At 40.4% G+C, this 18,737-nt stretch overlaps 1 protein-coding gene and 1 long non-coding RNA gene across 9 annotated transcripts in view; one reads left to right on the top strand and one right to left on the bottom strand.

Moving 5' to 3' along the window:
- Positions 1 to 16,606, bottom strand: part of SSBP1 (single stranded DNA binding protein 1) — a 103,349-nt gene extending 86,743 nt beyond the window's left edge. Inside the window, exons 1-8 of one of the 8 annotated variants that reach the window (XM_057304090.1) lie at positions 16,542 to 16,606; positions 15,789 to 15,856; positions 13,540 to 13,600; positions 12,809 to 12,949; positions 12,507 to 12,594; positions 10,925 to 11,013; positions 7,358 to 7,431; positions 1,017 to 1,220 (exon numbers count right to left, since the gene is read on the bottom strand). In XM_057304090.1, coding sequence (XP_057160073.1) covers positions 7,388 to 7,431; positions 10,925 to 11,013; positions 12,507 to 12,594; positions 12,809 to 12,949; positions 13,540 to 13,600; positions 15,789 to 15,812 — 447 coding nt within the window. In that variant the 5' untranslated portion in view covers positions 15,813 to 15,856; positions 16,542 to 16,606 and the 3' untranslated portion in view covers positions 1,017 to 1,220; positions 7,358 to 7,387. Of the gene's footprint in view, positions 1 to 1,016; positions 1,328 to 2,654; positions 7,432 to 9,852; positions 11,014 to 12,506; positions 12,595 to 12,808; positions 12,950 to 13,539; positions 13,601 to 15,788; positions 15,857 to 16,312; positions 16,477 to 16,504 lie in introns of those variants that run through there. The other 7 variants (XM_026512539.4, XM_044388802.3, XM_026512546.4 and 4 more) reach the window with 7 other exon arrangements.
- Positions 16,607 to 16,672: 66 nt separating this feature from the next.
- The window catches only part of LOC123001750 (uncharacterized), a 5,632-nt gene continuing 3,567 nt past the window's right edge, over positions 16,673 to 18,737 (top strand). Inside the window, exon 1 of the long non-coding RNA XR_006410998.3 lies at positions 16,673 to 16,750. This is a non-coding gene — a long non-coding RNA (uncharacterized LOC123001750). The remainder of the gene's footprint in view (positions 16,751 to 18,737) is intronic.

Below are 18,737 nucleotides of genomic sequence, written 5' to 3'. Positions count from 1 at the left end.
GAGCCACACCTTTGACACATACCCTTTGTTTTTATGTCCAAACCACAATGTCAAGATTAGCATGTCATCAGGCAACTCCCTTTCTTCAATGTGCTGCCTACTTACTGCTCTCATTTCGGCTTAGTTTAGAACTTGCCACTGGGAAAGTCCCTTTCTTCCTACAAGCCCAATGCTACAGACTGAACTGTGTCCACTCAAAATTCACACATAAAAACCCTAATCCCCAGTGTGACTGTATTTTGAGATAAGACCTTTAAGATGATAAAGTGAGAAGAGGTCATAATGGTGGGACCCTGACACAACAGGGTTAGTGTCCTCATAAGAGACACCAGAGCGCTCACTCACTCTCTGCCAGCAAAAACAGGAGGTCATGTGAGCATACAGAAAGATGGTGGCCACTTACAAGCTAGGAACACAGGCCTCACAAGAAACCAACCATGCTGGTGCCCTGATCTTGGACTTCCAGCCTCCAGAATTGCAAGAAAATGTCTGCTGTTTAAATCACCCAGTCTCTGGTATTTTGTTAAGCCCAAACTAAGATACCCAAGGATACGATAAAAACTACGTCATACTTAGCATCTGGTTATTTTGCAGTGGGACACCTCTGCACTCCAGATTATGTAGTCTGCTATACTGCCAGGAGAAGAAGGGTGGTACTTCTGTTCTTAGCTTTAGCACTACTTTATTTAACAAGGGACGGTTAATTAAGGGTCCTCAGTAGAGGCTTCAAGCAAAATTAATATCTATTTGCTGAAAAACTATGCTTATATTTACTCTTTTTAAGGCTAATTGCTAAGGTTTTGTGTACAAAGTATGTTCTAGTCCCTCCCCAAATTTAGAATGAGACATAGGTTAAAAGTCTGAAGGACTGTGGTAGTAGAGGTAAGATTTTACTTCTGCTGGCAGTGGAAGGTCTTAGAAGAGAAAGAATTAGAGTAATGAATTCATTGTGTATACGGAGATAAAGAATGTGTGAATTAGTAAGAAGGAGGTTTAACTGCAAAGCACAAATAAGTGGCTTAAACAAGGTAGAGATTTATTTGTGTCTCCCAAAGAAGTCCAGAGATAGACTGTCCAGGACTGGTCTGGTGGTTCCATGGTCATCGCAGATCCCAGCTTCTTCTGTCTTCCATCCTGAAGATCGTCTCACAGTCCAAGATGGCTGCTGGAGATTCAGCCATTATGTCCACGTTTCAGACAAGAAAAAGCCAGGTGAGGGTCTGGAGAAGCACAAAGGATGAGCCTCCCAACAGAGTTAATCATTTAAGGAGCTTTCCTGGAAGCACCACCAAATGACTTCTGCTTACACCCCCTTAGCAACTGTTAACTGCAAAGGAGAATAGAAATGCAGTATTTCAGCTGTACACACTGTCATCCCCAATAAAATATGGGCTCTGTAAATTAATGGGTTCAGTAGAAAGGATAATGGATATTGAGTAGTGAATTAATCATGTTTCTTATTTTCTGTATTTTATCATGCTTGACATCTTGGGGCCTGGCTGACCCTGGGAGGAACTAACCCCTTCCCAACATTAGTTAATTCCTAGAAATAGTAAACACTTGCCCATGAGCATGTCTTTAATACACAAACCAACCAATCCTGATTCCACACCTGCCATCAGCCTCCTTCTATCAGGCTCCTGCAGTCCAGAACATTATTCCTCTACCCAAAATCACCAGGTACCTGGAAACTAGGGACCACCCCTACTGCCCAAAGCCTGGTGAAAATTATTCTGTCCCACAAAAACCACAATAAAAGCTCTGTTGCACATTTCTCTTCATTCCTTCTGCCTTCTGGCCTACCCTGGTGCTTCTCCACGTGGTTCTAATAGGGTGGCATGAGAATTCCTCTTAAGAACTATAATAAACCCTTCTTTGAAGACAGTTGCCTTTGTGTCTGTCATCTTACCACACCTGATTAACACAAATCCCTGCTACATTGTAAAACAGGTAAGCAACTGGAAATCTTTCCCATAATATGGTTTTCCACAATAGAAAGTTGGAATCTTGGCAACATTTGTTATGTTGTCTCACAAAATGTGCTTCAAAAACGTTTGGCAGAAGAAACAAAAGTCACTCTTGTTTTGACTTCTCTTCTGAGCTCCACTCATTAATATCAAACATAAGCTAGGAAATCTATGATAAAACTATGTTCAAAACTACTCCTGATCTTTCCTCTTCTCAAATCAGCTCCCACATTCATTTTCCTTAGTCTCAGCAACAAAATGTCACTATCCACACAGCTGCCCAAGCAGCTTCAGAATTCTCTCTTAGGGCCTTTTCTCTGACCACCAGAACCTACTCAGTCTCCAGCGCATCCTGGGCAGGACCTACGTGTTATTCTTCTACTCAGTATCCCTTACCCGGAGCCCAGCACAGGATCTGGCACGTAACTGTTGTACAGTGAACGAATCGTGAATACCACCTTCCCCTCATGTCACTTATAATCCCCACTCTGCTAACCTTTCTCGGCTCCTTCAGTAGCTTCCTAACTGCCTGCAGGCTTTCCCCCTTCTAGCCCTTCACAGGTCTTCACTGTTCTTTCTAAAGCACAGTTCTGACACATCCGTTTTAAAACATGTGGCTCCCCACTGCCTAAGTCCTCTGTAAGCTTTCAAGGCATTTTATGATCCAGCCCCAACCCCCTTTTCGTGTTTTATCTTTCACTGATCCATATACTTTTACATTTCTGGACCTTTGTTCATGCTGTTTCCTCTGCTGAAAACTAACCTAACTATTCTCATCTGTGCCCACAGGACTTTATTTCTACCATTACTACAGTACTCCTCACACCGTAGCACACTTTGTACATGGGCTCCTGCTTCTGTCCTCCCCACCCAGCCCCCATCGTCCTAGACTGTGAGCAGGAGTCCTGTTCTACTTATCCCTGTATCTAGCCCTGTATGCATGCATGGTACAAAGGAGGTGCCCAACTGACTTTTGAGTTTAAAAAGATGCCCAGATTAAATAGCCACGGAAGATTAAAAGCAAACGAAAAAACACTAATTCGGACTATGTTCTCAGTAATCCATAGACATTAACAACAACAACAACAACAAAGGCCAAGTACAATAACCTAATCTAAAGTTAGTAAGTATCCTATGAGACTTGGGGAGATGGGCATGGGGACAAAAGAGATATGCCTTGTTTAAAATAACTACAAGAGAAATAATGGCCAGTATGTATCGAGCACTTGATTCAGTTAATATGTGCTAAGTAAGTTATATGCATTATTTATTCCTCACAGCAGGCCTATACAGTAGGACTACTATTTTCCCTGTTTTATTCACAGAAAACCAGAACAACAAAAAATCCAAGGTAGGGAAAGTTAAGAAACTGAAAAGAGGCCCCTTGGCTGGTTAAGTGCAGCAGATTCAGGCTGTCTGACTACAGAGCCTTAACTGAATTGTCATGAGAAGCCACCTTTCTTCTAAACAGCAGGTGTAGCAGGAAAGCTACAAAATGTTGCAGTGTACAACTGTACGGACAAACAACACTCCAAGGTCCCAAAGCATGGCAGAGGGCAAATGGATGAAGAATAGAGACAAGAATTTCATTATTGTGACTGCATGATTTGGACAGCCTAAAAAGCTACACACCATCCTATCACAGATTGTGGGAACAGCACAGAGGCAAATATAGTTTGTGAGAAAGGACTGCAGTGCCGTTGACACCTTCTCTGAGAAGTAAGCCTGTCAAATTCCTGAGCAATCTTGCTGACAATTTCAACCCTCAGTAGGAAGGAAACTATTGGAGGAAACAATGAGAGGAGCAGACACTGTGACCTATTTTAACCAGTAAAGAAACACTGCTTGATAACAAAGAAGCAAGAGAATAGGTAAAGATAACTTGGTAAAGAAATTAACTGCGACTTACTTTCCCGGAGGATCATCAGACTGAGAATAAGAAAGAATAAAGAAGTAGAGGTATTTCTCCCTCCCTCCTAACTCTATCCCAACCAAAACCTATTATGTATTGCAACTCCCAGTATGACTTCGATGCACCCCGAGTGGTCAAAAGTTAGCCGTGGGTGGTTCTGGATGTCCTGGATGGCAGGGCCAATGGAAGTGGGAGGCAGTGGGAAGCAAAAAGTAGGCAGAAAGCAAAATGCGAACTTCACATACCTAAACTCACACTTCAGGTGTGCCTCTGATAAGCTGCAGGACTCTGACATGTGACTTAACCTCTCAGTTTCACGTTTCCTCATCTGAAAAATCAGGATAATACCACCTTCTTAGGGAAACGGTTAAATGAGATGATGATAAAAAGCACTGAGCTCAGGGCCTGGCACCTAAGAAGGACACGATAAACATCAGGCGCTAATACGGTAATTATTACCCTGTAAGAGATTCCTCTATAACTCATTAACTTTTCTACAATGATCTGCTTGCTGTTACACCCACCAAGCTTCACAGCATATAATGCAAACCCTGACAGAAAAATAAGTCAAGTGATTCTGCTCTCATTTTCACATCAGTGTTTCAGTGCAATCTAACAAACCAACATTTAGAAAGCCCTATAACGTCACTGTGCTAGGCCAAGCTGGATGGGGACCAACGCATCGTTTGAGTAAAAGACAGCCCTGCCTTCAAAAACTGCATGGGCTCTTTTGGGAACACAGAGAAACTACCAGTAATTTCTCCTGAGTTGCAAAAGTCAGGCTGTAACCCAGATGGCAATGACAAGTAATCTTCAAAACAGCCACAAAAACATGTCTTTGGTGTTAGGGATGTCTGTGGATTCATTGTCGAATAATTTTTAAGAAATGAATGACTCTTTGAGAACTGTGTTGGCAGCAAACAGTGGATCTCACACAGGATGGTCTTTAAAGTCAGTCACTATGGGTTACATACATGTATTAAGAGAAAAACAAAAGAAAAAGAAGGGAAAAAAGGTGAATGAAGTATCTAAGTATGTAATACTAAGACGCAGAAGAAGGGGGTAAATACAAGAGATTAACCTTCTCATCTCTAATACAAGAAGTAGTACGAGCTGAAGGTCGATCAGAAATGCAAGCCTGGCTTGGAAAGGAAATAATGGAAAGTCTTTCTTTCCCCAAGTGAACACAGTTTTTTTTTTCTTATTATAAAAATAATATACATTCAATGCAAAAAAAATTAGAATACATAAAAGTGCAAAAAACAAGGAAAATCACACATAATCCCCCCATCCAAAGATCATTACAACCTTCTGATGTTTCTCCTCCCAGACTTTTCTAAACATATACTTTTATCAATTACTTCCTTTTCAAAAATGGGGTAATACCACACATGCTGTTTGATACTTTTCCTCCCACGCTTCTACGTATATTCATCTTTCCACCTAACACAGAATTCCAAAATCAAAGTCAAAGGACAGTTTTCCAAAGGTATATTCCCTGACACCGTAACATGAAAAAGGGAATGCAAGACGCAAAACCTGGCCTAGGAGACCCCTACCAACTGTTCCCACTACCAAATTCCACACATGCCCTCCAAGATCAGCGTGGGAGGGGTACACAGTTTACAGCACAGGGGGCAGCCCAGATGGGAAGGGCAGAGTTTGGGCTCAGGCAGCCTGCCCGGCTGTGGACCTTGGGTCTGCAGCATCACGAGCACAGAGGCCTCTGCACCGAATACAGCCTCTGAAAGCTCTGCTGCCCAACCTCAGAGCCTTCAAGGAGCTCCAGCAGGAGTGTGCAGAAGCCTCCAGCTCGAAGGGATCCTGCAGGGCACACCTTTCTGCCCCTGCGTCCTAGACTCAGAGTTGCTCTAGGCTGGTGGTTAAACAGTTTTGTTCACCACATTAGCTTCCCAAAGCACACTATTTGAACAGGAATACTAATGTGCATCACTTCTCACAACCTTTAAGGAGTGTAAGTGTAGCTTTGCCAAGAAAGAGTGGCCCAAAGGTCAATTTTATCTACATTACATTCTGCTTATGGAATGTGGCACAAAGGAGTGAGGACTACGTCGCCAGACAGTTTGAACATCTGCTCAGGGAGCAGAGTTAACGTACTGATTAATGGTCCCAGCAGCAGGAAAAAAAGACAGCCGAGAGGAAGAAATGGCAATCACTTTTCTACTATTCCTGGGCAGGAAGAGAGAGAAGCTAAGGAACTCCATCCTTCCTTGACCAAAGTGCACTGTAAGTACGAAACGCTGCTCTAGTGTTTGTCCACAGTGCAGCATATGAACTGCGAACCCGTGACAGTCCAGCTTGCAGGCAGAGAGAGACGTGAGGTCTGCGGCACATGGAAACAGGCTGGGCCGGAGGCAAAGCTGGAGCCCAGGTGGCTAGACAGAATGAGAGACTTCCATCATCGGATCCAGACACTGGCTCAGCAGCAGCCAACTCTGAACAGCTGCCACCAACTAGCAGGGAGACCCATGCAGATCTGACACAGACTTCAACAGTACAAGACACACTAAAAAACCCGAGTTTATTTAATATCTATTGGGTAATTACTAGAACTCTGTAATTTCCAGACTCTTACCATGAAAGTAACTCTGTACATGACCTGTATATGTGCATCAAGGAATCGTGTGGAAAAATAAAAGAAAAATGGCATACCTGAGGCTCTACCCTAGGGAGGCAACGTCGAAGGCTGTTTAGAGGACTCCCCCACATTCGGGATGTGACTAAAAGATAGCGGATGGGGCTTACAAAGAGAGAAAAGAGTGGAACCAGAGCCCCTGTGGCATCACCTGGAAACAAACTACTTCAGCCCTCTTTATTATTTTAGGTTTTTACTGCTGATAAAATCTATTTCATAAATGCTACTAGTGAAATTTGTCCAAAAACAAAAGAAGTGAAGAAGGTAGTTTAGTCCTGAAGCTGTTTAGGTTAGATACCAACCACTGTTCAGCAACCCCTTCCAGTTTGGGCTAAAACTTAATATCCCATTGGGATCATTCATCCGTCACCATTTATCAGGTGTCTATTCTGTACCAAGCACTGGTTAAGGTGCAAGTAAACAGAGAAGATACAGTCCTTGCCATCTAGTTTATAGGGCAAACAGTAAGAACATCATTATTCACAACCATGGGATAAATGCCTGGCACAGAGTGAAGCTCAACAAATACTCAGTGGCTGAATCAATACTGTAATCGTGTGCACAAAAAAAAGGGGGCATCCCAAAGGACACTTATCCCTTTGCCCTAACACAGATGAACCTGACAGCTCACTATTTTGTACACTTGTACACAGAAACCACCCTTAAAGAATAAACAATTAGCTACAAAGGTCTATGAGACAAAAAGGGGAAGAGGAGTAAGAGTCGGGAGAAGTCTTATCACTCATTTTATATAAAAGAATATTTTAATTCTCGTCCTTAGGAACTATAAAGACTATACATGATTTGGAAATGAGACTGTACCAAACACTGGCCAAGGGAGAATCGTCCACTCTATGCCTTCTCTTTGGTCTGGTCGCTCAGAAATATAATGTTATCTGTAAAGAAATCAAATCATAAATATTATTTCCAGAACTCTTTCTCATTTAATTGTTCCTCTGTAATACATACTTAAGTGCTGTCATCTAACAGGATTTTAGGAAAATTCCCAAAATGTGAAATAACTTCTGCTATGGTCATGAGAGGCATATACAACAGGCACCAAAGGAGCCAGAAGTTGGGGCTTTGGCTACGTGACAACAATTGAGACCTTGCTAGAAGTGTGGTGCTTCTTGTCTTCCCTGAAGACAATTATAACTGCTCCACAATAACTCCTGCAAAAGAACTAGTCACAAATTTCAATGCCTGCAATGCTCAGATAGACGCCATGAAACCAGGCAGCACGTCCGCACACAGAAGAGCGTCCAGGCATTACATTCCACACACTGGAGGTACGGAGAAAGGATGGGGTCCAACATACGGCCCTGTCAGCAAAGACAAACTGTCGGATGTCTTTAAGTAGGCTGTAACACTCAGACAGAAGACATTCTGTTTTTAAATTTTAAAACAGATTGACTTTTATATACTCATTCTTGGGAAAATTTTTACTAATCAATATTACAGAGAAAGCATATTCACGCGAGAACATCAGACACTGTGCTTAAAATGCGGTCCAGATGGAGTTAGTTTAGGAGGAGCAAAGGAAAAGAAGTACTTCCTGTACAGCTTGAAAAAATCCAGATTCTTGTAACTTTAGAATTATTCAAAAAGTGGTTATTACAATATTTACTACAGTCTTTTAAAAACAGAATATTTTGATACAGAATGGTTATTGCAGAAGAGATTATCTCAACTGACACCACACTGTAAAAAGGCAAGAGTGCCATCCGCTGGTGGTTACTTTTACGTTAAAGACATGGATCCCTAGGAGAAAAAAAAGGACGAAGCAATCAAATTTAAATTTAAATTTCTGAGCACTGGGTGTTATATGCAACTAATGAATCATTGAACGTTACATCAAAAACTAATGACGTACTATATGTTGGTTAAGATCTATTCATTTTTACTACTGGCCATAAATCTGCTAATTGCTCAATTAACTCACCCATGCTGTGAATACTAGTGACAAGAAGAAAACAAAATGGCAGATAATCGTTCAGATTATCTGAAATAGTTCATATTTCTATTTAGTGGTTGGCTTCGTTCAGAACAATTCATACAATCCAAAATTTGCCCACACTTTTGGTTAATAGTGAAATATGAAAGTGTTAAATGTTTCATAAATATGTAATTGATAAAGATTTAGAAATGTCAACTATTTTATTAGAAAGTTTGGCTTTCCACTGCTGAAATCATAAGTGTAGTTCTATGCCCTATACAGGCCTACAAAAAAGTTTCTGAGCAGGTAGTTATCTCTGAAGATTTGGCCCAAGGACGAAGAGCACATAGAAATGAAAAATACTGTCAAGACACCCAAGAATTATGAAATCAAAATGGTCAGATAGGACCTCATCTAAGGTCTGATAATGAGGGCAGAAAGATAACTGACGGTTTTCAAGGTCAATATACCTCAAAGAAACCAGTAAAAAAAATGTACTTTTTATTATTTATAACAAATTATAATTTATCCATATGGTAGAGTGATTAAGACATGAACTCTGGAGCAAGGTAAAAAAGAAAGGTAAAAGGAAAATCTGTCAATTAAAAGAGACTTAAGTTCTCAGGGGTCTAGCCTCCAGAACTGTGAGAAAATAAACTTGTGTTATTTAAAAGAAAATAAGAACGAGACTTAAGATACATATAAAGCATGTAAGATAACGTATAGACTTGTATTTATGAAGCAAGCAAAGAAATTTAAACACTGTGATGTCTGGTACAAAAATAATTTTAATAATTTCTTAGTATTAGGTGTGATAATAACACTGTAGTTATGCTTTAAATAAGAATCCTTATCTTTCAGAAATACCTACTGGAAATATTTATGGATGAAATAGTATGTCTGGAATTCACTAGAAAATAAGTGAGGAAAAGTGGGCTGGGGAAATAGAAGAAATAATACTGGCTACCAGTTCATAACTGTTGAAGCTAAATGACAGAAGATTTTTTTCCTACTTTTTTATATTTGTGTGTGTTTGACATTTTCAACTAAAAAAATTTTATTTTCAAAAGATACCCAATTTTGGCATATCTCAGAAGTACATAACACTGAGATCTTACTTTCTTTCATTTCTATGTACTTATAAAAAAAGGTTTCTCAATGTTTACATCCATAAAAACTAATAAAAGAATAGAATTAATGTTTAACAACTGTCTTATTTTAACAATTTATCAGAGGTAAAAACACCATCTCTCTCATTAAAAGATGCATTTTCAATAAAATTTCAGTTTTCATATTTATATATCAAAATTGCTTTGGTACCTTATGTTCTAAAAACAACTATAATGATAACCCAATCAAGAAGAAATGTGACATTTATAGCCTTAATATCCCAGAATTTTTTAATTTATTTTTTTAAATTTATGTGACAGAGAGACAGCCAGCGAGAGAGGGAACACAGCAGGGGGGTGGGAGAGGAAGAAGCAGGCTCCCAGCGGAGGAGCCCGATGTGGGACTCGATCCCAGAACGCCGGGATCACACCCTGAGCCGAAGGCAGACGCTTAACGACTGCGCTACCCAGGCGCCCCTATCCCAGAATTTTTAAAAATATTTTTAAATTTCTATTTATATATATATTTTTGTTATGAATATAATAGGATGAATAATAAAATATTCTTAACTATACAATATATACTAAGATACAATTCTTAGGAGAAAATGGAAAAACAAGTTCAGAGAAAAAGAAACAACATAAAATTTCCAAATGCTGAAGAGCTTGTTCATGCATTTTTTTTCAAGGATGATGGGTATCAAACTGTTATGGTATTTACATCCATTAATACACTGCAGAGTAAATTCTCATGTCAACTTAAACATGTGCGAAGGGCTATATTTGTTTCAAAATTCTTGTAGAATTTTCAAGAAAGTTTGAAAACTGTGCTCTGGGAGGTATCTTCCTGACCTTTAAGCTTTGTGTGTCCACGTTTTCTACGTTGTTTTGCATTTTGTCTAACGAGAATAGGAACTTAAAATCATCATGAATAATTTTTTAAAAATTATCATGTTAAGGACCAAGCAGGCTGTGAATAAACCTGCACAAATGTCTAATTCCACTCACAGTAGTATAACTCTATCTTGGCACAGGCTTCCGCCAGTGTAGGCCATGTCCTCGAAGACATTAAAGTTTTTCTCACTTCAAACAGTTAAGTATTGACACAGACGCTCTACTCTGAAGTTACTTGTGAAATGAAACTCAGTACAGAGACGACATCCTGAAGGATCAGGAGAATGTAGACACAGCAAACCCACAAAGCAGACTCACAATTCTCACGTTGAGCTGCCTGACAATCTGAGCATCAGTTCTCAAAGCCCCTGTTCAAGTTACTTACAAGCAGCCAAGCTTTTAAAAAGGGGAAGAGGCAGGAGGGAATAGCTATTACCACAAGCTTCTTACCAGCTATGATTGTTGTTGCTTGTCGCCTCACATTATTTTTATCTGTGTATTCGCCATAGTCTACTTTCCCTTCTACATAAATTCGGGACCTGATAAAAACAAAATTTACAGTTTTCAGTCTGGAGATTCTCATCTGTTTTACAAGAGAGATCAGGTGAGAGGCAGTAACAAGTACACACTAAGGATGAAACACAGAATCACGCGTAACTTCATTTTTGCTACCGCACCTCAAAGTTCAACACTGGGAGTATTAAAGGTACCGAAACAGAATGTCCACAGAGACTTGGCACATCCAGGTAAAAAGGACAATGTCCTCAGCTTTAAGCTGACAGCAGTCCTCATGAAAGTTTAAAAAAAAAAATGACTTTAAGACCATGAAATGGAACCGAGCAACACAGTGGCATCCTTTCAATCTCTAGGATTGATTTCCAACGTGTCCTTTTCCCCCACCTTTGATTTTGGACTCCCTAACAGATCCACTGATTTTCACTTATTGTTCAATTCCTTTTCATAGCCAGATTCAGGAACTTATTTTCTCAAGGGACTTAGATTATTAAAATTCAAAACGGAGGTTTTCAGCTTAATATTTCAATTAAAGTTAATTACTAAGATCATTTCTGCACTGTTTAGAAGGCTGAACTACAAGACAACCATAGCTGATTTTAAAGGGTAGAAAATTCACGCTGGCATCCATTTTCAGAGTCTACCATCACCAAAAAAGCACAATATAGAAAGTAGGTAAAACTGGTAAAATGATTGGGTGCCAAAAGGAATACACACAAATTTATCAATCAGTGGGTCAAATTGCATACAGACATTTTCCTTGAAATTTCTTGTATTTATATGTGTGTGTATATGCACAAATTCATACATACATACGGAACTCTGAAAAGTACATACAAAAAAGGCACACAGTTATTAGAAACAAATTCTAGTTATTCCTAATATTGTTTTTCAGGAAATACACTTCATTTCTATAAAACAAGTACATTTCTAAATATATTACCTATGAACACAACTGCTGTTCAACACACCCTTTGTCCTTCTACGGCTTTGGAAAAGACAGTTTTTATTTCAAGGATTCAATTGGATTCAATCAATCCAAGCATTCCAAAAGGGAACTACGAAGCTGATACAAAATTATCAAATATAACATAACTGCTATGAACACTGCCATAATGCCTCACTGTGTCAGGCTTCAGACACTCCAGGTACTGTACTAAGGACTCCATGGACACGCCGAGAGGCGACACGGGAACTCCTAAAAGCACGTGTTGCACTTACTCACACGGCACTCAGTACACTTCGCCTTCTCTCTTGCCGCATCTGCTTCTATGTATGTACACCCCTCATTTGCCCTAAACGATAAGTTCTTAGCTAAACCATGTTTTATACACCTCTGATTAGTCACACATGGCAACACGCCACGCACAGAGTACTAAGCTCTGAATAAATATCTCCAGTTAACAGAATTATTAGGATAAAGGAGTCAGGCATTCCCTGAGCACACCTGCTACCAATTTTTTAAACTATAAGATTCAGTCTGTAAGATTCAATCTATAAGATTCCTTCCTCAACTTACCCCTTTTTCACATACTGATATGCCACATCTCTGAGGCCGGGGCGGAATACTGATATTCTGTGCCACGTTGTCTTTTGACTGACATCACCTAAATCACAAGAATAGGAAATGTGGTTACGAATGCCAGCACACAAACGCCAAAAGACAACATGCCCACCAAAACCAATGTCACAATTTCTAAGAGAAAGGAACAGAATTAGAAAGATTCTTTCTAAAAGTAGCTCATCACTGATCAACTAACTGAGAATAAATAATGTCTCTTTATTGTTGATACGATGAAAACCCCAGTCTTTTATACTCACCCATTTGGTACGCTTCATTCTCCCCTGACCGCCACATCTCATTCGTCGCTAGAGAAAATATCGTGACTGGGTTTTTCCCTTCCACCTGTCTCATGACGGGGTCCTGACCCACTCGCCCAAGCAGCTGCACACGGTTCAGAGCTGAAATGCAGTGTGTAAATAAAATGAGACTCAGAGAAAGGTCCAGAATGGGAACAGCTATAAATACTACCTCAACTTTGATCTCAGCATTAAACAAAACCCAAGTTCTAAAAGATCAGAGGTAAGTTGGGGCAAATAAAGGGAGGGTGGGAGTGAAAAGAAGGGTTGGCAAGAAAGGAGAAAATGTTCTTAGTACCCCACAAAACAAACATTAAAATCTTTATCTTAAATTCTTTAAAACACCTTTTTTTGAAAAAACCATATGGTTAAAAGAACAAATCTGAGATCCAAAAATCTTTATAAATATGAGTGAATATTTCTGTGAAAAAACAGCTTGCACAAACTTTCACTCCCTCAGCCAAATAGCACATGACCTTGGAAGACTGAGATAACCAAACAGGACTCAAAGAAATCCTACGAGGCCCCTCAGCCTGATGGGACAAGGTCAGGAGCAGAGAGGCAAACATGAGCCAAGGGCCTGAGGATTAACAGAGTATAAACCAACTAGTGCACCTCTTCTACGTGTTTAAGAATATTTGTACGTTGCTATAAATAACATACTTTAAACTTGGAAATTAGCTACTACTTACATCTTTCAAGAACCAAGCTGCTAGCTATTTCAGACTCACGTCTTACAAACTGATGAAATACCTAAAGTGGAAAAAATGAGTAAAACGGCTTTAATTTGGGAGGAAAGGTAAATGCAAACAGAAGACCTGCTTACACTCAGTCACCATCAAGTCGGCAGCTCCTATAGCACACATCCCCAGAGGACAAGCAATGCATGTCACGTGTTCCCCTCTCGCAGCACCAGAAGGACCACGCAAACGCTTGAGGGCCTTGAGGGCCGACCACTCCAGAAGCCCAAATGTACCAAATCCTAGACGACAAGCCCAGGAAAGTTAATTTAGAATCCTCTCCTGTTTCTTTCTCGTGGCAACCCTCCTGATTATGGTGCTTCCGTGGCTGCACACAAAGGGTAAAGTCAAATATATGTTGGAAAAATTCATGCTGTTGATAGACCAAAGGCAAAAGTCTAAGACAGACAAACTGGATTCTCTAATAAAGTACAAAACTAGGACTACTCAAGTCAATCTGTCAGAGGAAGGTAGTAACTGACATACAATAGCAGCAATGACACAACAGCTATCACTAAATACCAGCTGAGTGCTTTACCTCTTACAAATTAGTCCTCGGGACAAACTGACCAACTATGTAAAATTTCCCTACTTTAGAGACCAAAAAAAGGGGGAAAAAAAAAAAGAAAAAAAAGAAAAAAAGTTTAGAGAGATTAAGTAACCTGCCCAAAATCCTACAAGAAATAACTGGTGAGACGCCTGGGTGGCTCAGTTAAGCAGCTGCCTTTGGCTCAGGTCACGATCCCAGGGTTTTGGGATCGAGTCCCGCATCAGGCTCCTTGCTCAGCAGGGAGCCTGCTTCTCCCTCTGCCTGCTGCTCCCCCTGCTTGTGCTTGCATTTGCTGTTTCTCTCTCTCTCTCTGACAAATAAAATCTTTAAAAAAAAAAAAAGACAAGAAAAGAAAAGAAATAACCGGCAAGTTGTGCCTAGAACCCAGGGCCGTTTGACACCAAGGTTGCCACTTTTCCCACTGCCCTCTGCTGCCTCCTTTGAAGACATTCTGTTCAAGGACTCCTGCCATGACAGGAGCACACACCCTGGGCAGGTCACTGGTTTCAGGGTTGAGAGAGCTACCCTTGTATCAGAAAAGCATGTGACAAGTGGTAGCACTGTTAATATAAAAAGCAGATGTCCACCAACCAAATGAACACCCGTTCCTGGGGTAGTGCTGACTACGGAATCTTTTCACTGTTTTGGGATACGGGGTGGTTAAGAAATAAAGATGGAGTCACAACATAGTAAAGACTCAAACAAACTAGTACTAGTATCATGTTCTAGAAATGTGCTAATTGGAAGTACTCAGGTGAGCCAGGGCTCACAAGTCTCAGAATAATAGGTCTCACTTGGGAAACACAAAAATTAAGACCTACTAGAAAAGCAGAAATAGGGAAAGATTTTAACTGTGATAATTTTTAAAATTAAACTTTTAACTCTTTTATATATCCTAACACTGTAGTATTAAGACAGCAGTAACTCTTCTATGTTCCACATTTCAACACACATACACTAAAAAATGCTAAAACTATGTACAGGTTAAAGTGGGGATCCAAGAATACAGGGTCAATTCTACAGCTGACTGGGGGAGATGAGAACAGGTTTCAGAGAGGAAGTCGTTCTTCATCAGTCTTAACAGGATGGGGAATGAGAGAGGTGTTATAAAGAATCCACAAACCAAACTGTAAGTGAGGAAAATGGGTAGTCTACGCTGGCTGTGGGCTGGCTAGAGTGTCTAGAGAAATAAGGAGTCAGACTGGTGGGAGTGAGAAGGAATTCAGGACATAGTACATTTGTGGTGACATGATGACTTCAGCTGCACTCTAGTACAGGGAGATGCGGGGGGTGGAAGGTTGACAACAGAGGAGGGAGATGGTCAAAAAAGGAACCACGTGCGCCACAGAAAACAGCTGGAAATGATTCTCATAGTCTTTAGATCATTAAAGACATTAAACGCTAACTGATCTAAATGCAAGTAACGTTTTAAAAAATTATGACTCCCATTATATATGTAAGCTAGAAAATTTTTGTTTTGTTTTAGTGAGCATCATTTACACAAGTAAAATCTGTCCCAAATCCTATCAAATGAGTACATAAAAGTAGGTGGGCTCAAAGGTCTTTTGCCTCTGCAGTCAAAAGCCTGAAGAAATCTGATCACTGTGGTTGATAATAACGCATCTCAACACTAATATGGAAAAGTGATTACCTGTAAAACAGGTCTTCGAAACATGGCTTCTATTTGCTTTTCTTACAATCTAGTCTTTCGTCTTCCCCCTGAAAAAAAAAAAAAAAAACAAGAGAGAGAGATAAATATTATATCTTAGAGCAAGAGCCCAAATTCACTAATCCTAAATTCCTAACTGCATTCATAATTTTTATGCAGTCCACCTTGCGACCATAAACGTCAACATCCCTGCACATTTTACGAGGACTCCCGCCCTCAAAAAAAAGTTTTGTTTTTATCCCCTTTGCCTTCCTCTTCCTCTAACACACACAAAAAATACTTTCTGATTTATACCCATCTGCACTCCACAGTCTTCTCAAATTTCATTAAAATGCAAGCCCCCTTAGAGCTGGGGTTTACGTCTCATTCATTCACTGCCACATCCCATACTGCTAAATCAGTTCCTAACACATAGTGAGGATTCAGTAAGTACTAGTTATCACCATGGGACTTAAATCTGAAACTTATTGCTGCAAAAATTACTGCTTCCAATCCCGTTAACAAACCGTGGAGATCCCTGGACTCCCCGGCCTCAGCGCCGGGAGAGACTGGCGCCCTTTCTCAAAAAGTGGAGCTCCTGAACAGCAACGTAAAGGGACTGGGAAGTGGCAGAAAACCCTGAAGTCCTCCGCACGGGTAAAAAGAGAAGGGCCAAGACACAGACACAGCACCACCCAGCCACATAGAGCCGCACGCACACCTAGCGAAGAACTCGGGGCTCCCTCCCTCCCTCACCGGCGCTCTAGCGGGTTCAGCTTCCAGCTACGCGAGCACTTCCGGACACAGAGCGGACGCAAGCCTCGCGAGAGGAATAAGAAAACGGAAAGTCTGCTGCGTGCGGCGTAGAAATGCTCCCGCAGCACCGCGGGAAGCAAGCACCCTTGATGTGGTAGTTCCGGGAGCTTTTTGCCGGACGGGAGCGGATAAGGCAACGCCGCCGAGTGGTGAGTCGAGCTCGTTTTAAGTTTCTAATGAAATGAAATTATTTGAGAAGCTTCCCAGCCTGGACCAGGAGGGGGCGAGGTGGACGAAACGAAGGCTAGCTCGGCCTCAGGGAAAGACTGGAAAGGTCCAGGCGTGCTAAAGCAGGAAGGAGACCAGAAAAAGAAGTAGGCTGAGAGCGAAAAATTCAGGGGGTGCCAAAAATTTTGGCGATCAAAATAATAGTTTAAGAAGAATGAGGATAATATTTTAAGAATATGTTAAAAAAATCTGTGAACAAAAAACCCCAAAATTTTAACTAAGTATAAGTTCTGAGCCATATTGAATCCTGAGGCACAAGAAAAAATGGACGTTTTTACATACACCAAAAAAAATTCCAGAACATTAAAGTACTTGAATACCGAAAATCTGAAGAGAAGGTATTTTAAAACTCACAACGTTAAGTTTAAATATTTTATTTACACCAAAAACAGAAGTCACCGTAGTTTTACTTTCCTGGCTTTAATAGAAGTAAATTAATCAAAAATCTACTTCTTTGCTTATCTTATTTCCAGTTGCGGGAATTGCCATGTCTGACAATTTTTCTTGACCAAGTTGCAATCTTAAATAGTTTTAACTTCAGCTTACTGATCTTGTTTTATTTAAAATTCTGATATTTTGTTCATTGTGGATCTTTTCATTAATTTTAATATTTTTAAAATATTGCATTAAAGTGCCCTTGATCTTCATTGCTATGTTTCTTGGCACCCCTTAAATTTTGCCTCATTCACCCTAATCTTGCTTAGCAATACCCTGCTTAGCAAGAGGGTATTGGGGTCCCGCAGATTGCAGGATACAGGCCAGAGGTGGCCTCCCCAGGCCTCTCTTCTGTTGGTCCTTGTCCTGTCCAACTTCTAGAAAAGGAGGGTACCCTCCAGATCATTCTAACAAGCAAATCGCCTTCTTGGGACCGTACTTAAATGCCTTCATTGGACCATTTTTGCCCTTAAAGGAGAAAATACGAACTACTTAACATGGTTTCCAAAGCACACCTTAACCTGCTCTTAAAAGTCTGGCTTAGTTGATACGCTTATCTCCCATTTTACCTCTACCTTCACAATATTTAGCTCCTGAAACAGCATGTCATACTGCCTGCAGGCCTTGCACAGGTATTAATTATCCCATACCCCGCCAGCTGTGTTGCTACTGTCAGCGCCCTCCAATGATTTCCTGTTTAAAAGTCTCACTTCTACCGTCTCAGTCGGTTAAGCAGTTAGGCGTCTGACTTTTGATTTAGGCTCAGGTCATAATCTTAGGGTCCTGAGATCCAGCCACACCTCCGGCTCCGTGCTCAGCCTGCAATCTGCTAGAGATTCTCTTCCCCCCTAGTTCCCCCTCCACTCCCCTCCCCTCTCTTTTTTTTTTTTAAATCTTCCTTCTACTTGAGCTGTTGAGTCAAATGAAAAGCAAAATTCATCCTTTCCTCCAAAACCAATTTCCCCCTTTTAAGCTGTTTATGTTAATGGTACCAACATTATTCCGGACTTGAACTTTGGAATCATCTTTAAAACTTCTCCCCAGTCACCTATATCCATTTGTCCATATCCATTCAGCCCTAAAATTTATTTCATTATGCCACTGACCTCTCCCTCTTTCTATTTGCACATACTTCTGAGTGAGGAGTGTGGAAAGGGTTGTTTAAAATTAAAAAAGCAGAAAGCACACCAATTGAAAACAGACAGCCTTGGGCAAACTCCTAACTTTATGAATAACATCTTTAAATAAATAGCACCTTAAACTAATCTCAATTCTCAGACAGGAATTACCAATATGCATGCTCCTTGGACTGTTGAAACAAGTTGCAAGTGCTGCTTTCCTTTTTCTTCTTGACAAAAACAAAAAACAAAAACAACAAAAAACAAAAAAAAAAAACCCACATTAAAATGTACAAAATATATAAATGTATAATGTCATGGAAGAACTGAGTTAAAGCATTTTCTTATCACCTAG

The sequence above is a fragment of the Ursus arctos genome, unplaced genomic scaffold (genome assembly GCF_023065955.2).
Source record: "Ursus arctos isolate Adak ecotype North America unplaced genomic scaffold, UrsArc2.0 scaffold_3, whole genome shotgun sequence".
Lineage (NCBI taxonomy): Eukaryota > Metazoa > Chordata > Mammalia > Carnivora > Ursidae > Ursus > Ursus arctos.
This window is presented reverse-complemented; position numbering and strand designations above follow the sequence as displayed.